The sequence below is a fragment of the Tyto alba genome, unplaced genomic scaffold, assembly GCF_018691265.1.
Source record: "Tyto alba isolate M040663 unplaced genomic scaffold, T.alba_DEE_v4.0 Super-Scaffold_8, whole genome shotgun sequence".
Lineage (NCBI taxonomy): Eukaryota > Metazoa > Chordata > Aves > Strigiformes > Tytonidae > Tyto > Tyto alba.
The window spans coordinates 11,848,904-11,856,668 of NW_024881329.1; the positions used below are offsets into that span (position 1 = coordinate 11,848,904).

The window sequence follows — 7,765 nt, forward strand, 5'->3', positions numbered from 1 at the left end:
AAGGGAGTAGTCAAACTGAGTCACTTATAACTGCTGTTCAGAAGCCATTAAAAGCATCATCTGTGTTCAAAGATGCACTTCAGACACCTATTGGCATTGTATCTCCATTTCCAACTTCAAGAACATTAATGGCCTTTCTTCTTGTGACAACAATTACGAGATGCAGATGTTCCCTTCATATCCTTCTACACCTATGTAGGACTGCCAATAAAATGTCAGTCCAAAGCCTGGACTTTGCTCTTATTTGCTTCTTTTCAATCCCAGATCTTTACTCATAGACCTTTTACAATCTAAAACTATTGAAAGTTATGTTTAAGGAGGGAGATGGAAAGACCCTGTGGTTTTTTCAAAACATGATTTCATTACTGTCTTGATAAACTCTGAGGATTAATTTATGGAATCTAATAATCTTTGCTGTGAATCTGTTTTTTGTGAATTTGGGTTTTTGGCAGGACATGAAGAGAATAATCGAGGTATTACTAAGCAATTTACAGGTGTGAGTGTTTAGGCTTCACTAACATCTGAAATAGAGGAAGTTCACAGCAGTTGCCCATCTTCTGCTCAACTCTTCCTGGAGCTGCCAACCTCACCTCAAACCGTGAATGAAGAAGACAGTGCGAGAGTGATCACAGGTGAGGCCATTAACTGCAAAAATAAGGATACGTCTTTCCTATCTTACAGGTATGTGATCCAGCAAGGACTACAGAAGTCTCAAATGCTCTGGTGAGGAGGCCCACAAAATGAAGCTGTTTGTTCCAACAGCAGATAAGGGATAATGTAGCCTGGCACAAGAGCAGAGACAGCAGGACCCCCAGCCTCGGAGGAGGCTGCAGAGAAATGAGAGGTGTCACGCAGGCTACAGTGGTGGAAGTTCCTCACCTCTGGTTCTTTATCTAGCTCTGCTCTCACCTTCCTGAAGGCAGTTTCTGAAAGAGCACCTCTCTCGGGCAGGTACAGCACTATCTGCTGTGCTCTGTCCCAATCTATTTTACCTGGATTTTTTTCTGTTCTTTTTCTTTTGGTAGGAAAGCTCTTGCACATCTTAAGCTCAAGTATACAAATGTTATTTCCTTGAATTTTTAAAAACTAATTTCTAGAATATGTGTTTGCCTTTTCTTCACAAACCTGGTCCTTAATATTTGAGAGGCAATCTCAGGCACAAAGATCGATTGGGCCAAGAGTACTACAGCTACTTCAGCAGCAAACGGCTCTGTGTCAGATGTACAGAAACTGTTCCTCCTGTATTCTGTATTTCCTCTAAGTAAGTACCCTCATTGAGAGTGTTTTTCTGTGGGGTGTTTTAGCTGAGAAATGCCCTAGATCCAAAGCCCACCAGTGCTACCCCACCTTGCTAGTAGGAAGGTAGTGTCTTACCCATGGCCTTCAGGATTAGCAGTAAAATGCAGATTAGTTCAGGAAGTGCAGTAATTCCTCCTTTGGACTCAGCAGAAGGGAGTTAAAACAGTAAATAACCACTGAAATGCTCCCATTTTTTTAATTAAATGTTGACATGTTTGAACACTGAAGCCTAAATTCATATGCAAATATCAGTAGATATTCAAGCAGAATACAACCATTCCCACATGACTAAGAAAATGCCATAAACAGAAAATTATTCACAGTTCTCTTCTTCTTGTTCATCAACCTGACCTCAAGCAAGTGTAAAAGACTTCAGAAAATAGTGCAATGGAGATTAGGAGGATGCAACATATCCACTACACTACTGAATGACTGCACATGACTGAAAATAAGATTTAAAAGTTCTTCTCTAACCATAGGTCTCAAACAGCCAGTCAGCATTCCTTACAGGCAAAACATGTACACCCTTCAACCTCATCCGAGATATCAGTTGCTTATCATAATCTACAGAGAACAGTTTCATCAAAGTTGTTTCAGTATATATGAATTTAAAGTATCTTGTATCTCTATAAATACTAAAACCAGATTATTATCAGCTGATGTGGGAATAACTCAGATCCAGGAATGTAGTGGAAGAAGGTAACTCGTGACTAGTGGATCTATACCAAACACACCCATCAAATCCTCAAATCTTCCCAAAGAAACATCTTTTTGCATGCTCCTGGCAGCCTAATCTTTCAGCCCATGCTGTAGATTCCTGGTTTTGTTTTGAATAAAATGAGTCAGAATTTGAACTTTTCACTATTCTTTCTCAGGTATCTGAGATATCCGCACGTATTTTGTTCTGTTGAGATAATCAGACAGAACATTAGAAGAGCAGCATGACCAGCCTGAAACTATTGATTTCCTAAAATGCTGGACTGGTAATTCTAGAGAGCAATCACAAGAGGTTTGGAGTGCTGCCTTTTATGTCCTCACCAACTTCCTCAACGTGGAGCTGGATCCAGGGAAGGACTCACACCCCTATACATTCACAGCCCTCGTGCCTGCGGCAGCTCCTTTGGCAATGGGAACACCGACCGGTACGCTTCCAGATGTGCCAATTCTGGTGCTTTTCAAGGAATTTCAGAAGCTGAGGCGCTGAGTCAGTGCTTAGGTAGCTGCCATCCATCCAGTGCCATGGTCTGTAGGAGGTGGGACCAGCAATTTAGCAGTTGGTATGGAGCATTCTCTGAGTTGTTCAATCAAAGCTCCAGCTGCGAGAAGCAGCCACTGCGCTGGAGGTGTTGCTATTGTTTTTGAAATCACTGTTAATTAAGGTGAGATCTCACTGTGCTAGTGTTCAACAAACACAGGAAGAAATGGACCTTTCCCTGACAAGTTTATCATTCAGACAAGCTACACAAACAAGCATAAAGGATGATGGAAAATGTAAAAGGTGTAGTTCAATGTTTCTTAAAACATTATTTCCCTAGGCCCTGCCCTCTGCAGCCCGTCTGATCAGTTGGTTAAGCTCATGGGCAACACAACTGTGAGCAACATGCCTTTTCCTCTATTTTACTCAGACACTAGTGCCATGTGTATTTACCAGCTGAGAGATGGTCCACCGAGGCCAGATCAGCAGTCAATAGCTGCCTTTCAAAGTTACACCCATTTCAGAAACTGCCTCTTCCTCCCCCAGGGAAAACGGTTGCCCATGGTTCATGACTCTGGTTCACGAGGGCATTTTACCCAGCTGGAGCACAGCAGGAGTCAACCCAAAAGCACACATTCCCTCATTAGATTTCTCGCTTGTTACTTTTTCCCTTTCTTGACAGATACATTCAGTTTGACTGAATTTTTGCACTCATTATTCTATAATCCACCAGAAATCACGGTTAACGTACTTCTGATTATGGTGGAGAATGTAATTTTATTTCCAACCTGAATTCAAGCAGTAGTCCTGGGGATGACATACTCTGGAAATTAATGATTAACCCTGCATGTCACCAAGCAGTGTTGTATGTATCCAGCTAAAGAAACATAAAATACTTTTAAAAATAAAAATAAAGCTTATCATCTGCTCTTTGAAACCTAATTGCTCTTTAGTGGATGGTGAAAGTGTCCTGAGGCACTGACCAGCACTGAGGTCTGGTTCTGAGCCCCTAACACAGAGATAACCAATCTCTCTGCTCCCAATGCCTGGTAGCCCAACACCTCATGCTGTCAGGATCTCTTTTCAGGGAGATCTTTTCCCCTTGTGTTGAATTTTTATTGAGCTCAAAGGAAATATTGTTACCACAGCTATTGAAAATCATCTCAGGGCTCAGGAAACTTTTGAGCTGTCTTCTGAAGCACTAGCACCAAAGTAAAACTTCTCTCTTTACCCTTTACCCCGAGTTTCCTGCTTCGTCTTCACACACAGCGATGCCGTGTGTTGCACACAACAGAAGAATCAAGCATTTATCTGTGAGTGTGTACATATGCACAGACATAATTCTCCTGTAGATGTAAATATTCCCGTAGTAAAACTGGTGCATGACAAATGCTCTTCACAGAGTTTAAAGCCTCACATAGCGCCACTTGGACTTCATGGCAGTAGACCTGCTCTATGAACCATATACTTTACAATAATAATCAGAAAAATCAGGAAAAGTACATTTGCTTAACAGAAATCCAGAACTACATGTAGACTGCTCTATGCAAGCACAGAGAAGTTAACCTTCTTGGACACAACTAATGGTCTTGATTGAAAGACTGGTTCTACTACGTGTTTTGCGGCTGACTTCAGTGGGAGATAGCTTTTCATGTGCTCTATCTCACGGAAAGACAGAGCTTTTTAGGTTGATCAACATCCGATTTACGCACCTTAGCAATCGTAACTACTGATATACACTGCATAGGACTAATAAAGTTTTATTTGCAATTTCAGCTGTAATGTTCAGAGCTATTAACTACAACCAATTACATTAAGAACCTTAATGTAACTACCTGATCGTCTGAAATTCCCAAGTAATGCCTGTCAGTGACAGTATTTTCCACTGTGTATGCTATGCATACTATTATTATGTACACTGGCTTGGCACTATTGTAGCTTTCGACCTCTTTTTTTTTTTCAAGCTGTAGGCTATGAGACACCTACAAATATGTTTTTTAACTCTACTGTATTTCCTCACTTAAAAGTGAGATAATGGCTGTGTCATAAAGACATACAGACCACAAAGAGAGAAACAGAATAGTAATACTTTTCATTCTACTCTGGAATTTAGTGATCAAGTGTGAAGAGGTGTCTCATTGCACTGTCAGAAATACCTCAGCTTTTAAAATTCAGCTCCGAGAGGCTACCTCTGAGTGAAGACACGTTTCATAATTTAGACGTGGCGTGAGAGTTCATGTGAAATTCAGACTGAATTGACGAGCCCAGGTAAAAAATTAGCCATTGCTCTGATCACAGGTCGATTTATCTTCCAGAGCTATATCAAACCACAGTATTTACATGTTCAGCTCAACTAACGAAATATGAGGCACTGTTCCACCAACCTACAACCTGCAAATGAGAAACCTTATTGTATTATGTCTATAAAACTCACATCAATTGTATATTACTACTATACATTCATGTTAACAGCTTCTAAATGTGGATCCACATCCCTACTCTTTCCTTAAATCCATGGGATTAAGCTAGCCATATATCAATTTTAGCCTCTTTCAATAATTTTTGCACAGCCTTAGAATCACATTTGGCATCTACAGCTGGCACATACAATAACTACTAGCAACAGTAACCATTTCTGCATTGAGGTCACTGAGTATATCGACTGCCGTGAGAAGTCGGGAAGGCACAGAATACTGCCTGACTCAAAAAGACAAGGGAAATAGGAAAAATATAACCCAGAAATTGTTGGAGCTCTCAGCTGCATTTGAGATGTAGTGCTCAGATCTCAGCAGAGCTTGCCCTCTCCTAACCCCTCCTTACCTTTCCCTCCTCCCCGCCACACACGTACAGGATCACCAGAAACGATCCTTTGGTTTAACAAAAGCCTCTGCCCGTCCCTCTTTCTCTGCGAAGAACAAGACCTAATCCAACCAGCCTGTCCCATAGGAAAAACTGTTATTTGTGCGTTAGCCAAGAAAACCGGGGAGCCGACTGCAGCGCAGGCTGCCTACAGGAGAAGGCAGAAAGCCCGACCATCCCCTTCCCACAGACGAGCCTCTGTGCAAAGAGCGGGTAAAAAAGGATGCAGGAGACAATGAGGAAGAGCCTGGCTTTCCGCCCCCCCCCCCCCACACACACACACACACTTACAGCATTGCTCGGCACAGGGTAGATTGCCCGTTTCCAACCTCTCGCCTCCGCAAGCAGGGCTCAGGCACCCGGGAGCCCCTCTGCCACTGCAGCAGGTGAGGCGGCTCCGCGGGCGGCGGCAACTCCCGCGCAGGGAAGCCCGAGCCTCCCCGCAGAGCCGCCCTCCCCGCGCCTTCTCCGCGGCTCTCCGCGGGCAGGGCGGTGACCGCCCGCCCGCCCCCGCGCCCCCGCCGCGCTCCTTACCCGGCTCGGCCCGGGCGCTCGGCAGGACGGCGACCACGGCCGCCAGCAGCAGGACGGCCCCGGCCAGGCCCGCTCGGCCGCCCGACGGCGGGGCGCTGCGCGGGGGCGCAGTGCCGGGCGCTCCGCCGGGCCCCGCGGGGCTCGCCCCGCTCCGCCCGCCGCCCGCCGCCCGCCGCCACATCCCCGCGCCTCGCACGGCCCCGCTCAGCGGGCAGCGCTGCCCATCGCCCCGCCGCGCCGGGCTCTAGAGCAGCGGCTGTGCAGGGGGGAGGCGGCGGCGGAGGAGGAGGAGCGGGGGGCACCGCATGCTGCCGGGGGGACGCGGGGCCGCTTTGCCCCTCAGCGGCGGCGGCGCGGCCGCTCCGGCTCCGGCTCCGGCTCCGGCGCGGAGAGCGTCCCGGAAGGCAGCTTCATCCACAAAGGGCTCACGTCGCCGCCAGTCCCGGCCCCGCTCCCCGCCCTCCGAGCGCGGGGAGGCGGGGAGCGGGGGCGGCGCTGCCGGGGCCGCGGGGGACCCTCTCCGCCGCCCCGCGGGGTGCCCGGGCCCCCGCACCCCCCCCCCCCCCGCTCCGCCCCGGCGGCTCCGCGGGCTGAGCGGGGGCCGGGGCCGAGCGCTGCGCGGCGGAGCGCGGAGGGGCGCAGGCGGGCAGGGCGCTGTCCAGCGCGGGCCGCCCCGCCGAGCAGCCGCGGGGGGAGCTCGGCCCTCTGCGCCCTCCAGGGCACGCTGACTGCGGCGTCGGCGCTCGGCCCCCATCCCCTCCCCGATTTTCTGAAGCAGCCGTGCCCAGCGCTACCTTAGAGGTGCAAATGAAGCTGCGGCCGCACACAGTGGTCCTGCGACCTGGCAAGACAAAAAGTCCTTCTCTGCTCACCTCGGGAGCCATGTGGTGCCAGCTGACGGAGCTGCGAGTCTCTGAGCCAGGACATCTCCAAAGGTGGCCCTCAGTACCTGAGGCGCCAGCCAGCACCTCTTCTTGGGAAGCAGCCCAAGCCCTGCCACAGCGCAGAGCACCGCTGGCAGCGTTTCTGCAAGTGCAGAAACAGCTCTGAGAATAAAGAAGCTGGAGTGTACCGCAGGGGTTGACCAAATTGGCAGCTACGTCCTCAGCCGCCCAGGGTGCAAACACCGGAAAGGTCTACTCCTGTCACCCCGCTCTTGCGCTCCCGCACCTGGTCACCCCCTCCCTGCCCATGGCTGCACTCAGACCTCCAGGCTGGAAGGGCAACTTCGAAGGACAGAGGTTGGCCTCTGCAATGCTTAAAGGTACGCCAGGAGACCAACCGGCACATAAAATGTATGATGGACATCAGAGAAGGTGAGCGCCAGCACGAGGCAGAAGCTGCCTCCGTCACTGTCAGACCAAACAACATGGCAATTCACTTAGTGTTTTCCGTAATTAGCATTTTCAGCAGAGGTAATGTGAATTATCATCTCTTTCCTGGCGCTGCTTCTTTGAGTTCTTCTAGTTCTCAGATCGTGTCTGTGGGCAACAGACGGTGCTGGTGGGAGGAGGAGGAAAGCGAAGGTGGGCTTGGGGCAGAATGTGCTTCAGGACCCCGAGAGCTGATTCGGAAAGGGTGCAGTGTCGCTAACGTGCGGAAAAGCTGTCCCAGCCTCCCAGCCATTCCAGCAGAAAGCAAGAAGTCATCTTTCTGATAAATTCTTAAAAGTCGGGTTTGAAGTAGAGCAAGCCCCAGCATGGGATAGCCACAGCTTCACATCCTGCTACCCAGCTCCTCACAGCATCCCCAAAGTCATGGTGACCCATAATTACATATTTCTCTGACTGATTTAGCACACTCCAAATGTCACCAATACAACTATTCAGCGACAAATATGTCCCATTCGTGCCGTTTTACTCACTTTTTCCTCAAATC

General features: G+C 48.7%; 1 protein-coding gene across 4 annotated transcripts in view; it reads right to left on the reverse strand.

The window, feature by feature from the left end:
- Positions 1 to 6,340, reverse strand: part of KIAA1549L (KIAA1549 like) — a 139,643-nt gene extending 133,303 nt beyond the window's left edge. For all 4 annotated transcript variants that reach the window (XM_042785342.1, XM_042785340.1, XM_042785341.1 and 1 more), the window contains exon 1: positions 5,888 to 6,340. In XM_042785342.1, coding sequence (XP_042641276.1) covers positions 5,888 to 6,068 — 181 coding nt within the window. In that variant the 5' untranslated portion in view covers positions 6,069 to 6,340. The remainder of the gene's footprint in view (positions 1 to 5,887) is intronic.
- Positions 6,341 to 7,765: the final 1,425 nt, after the last annotated feature.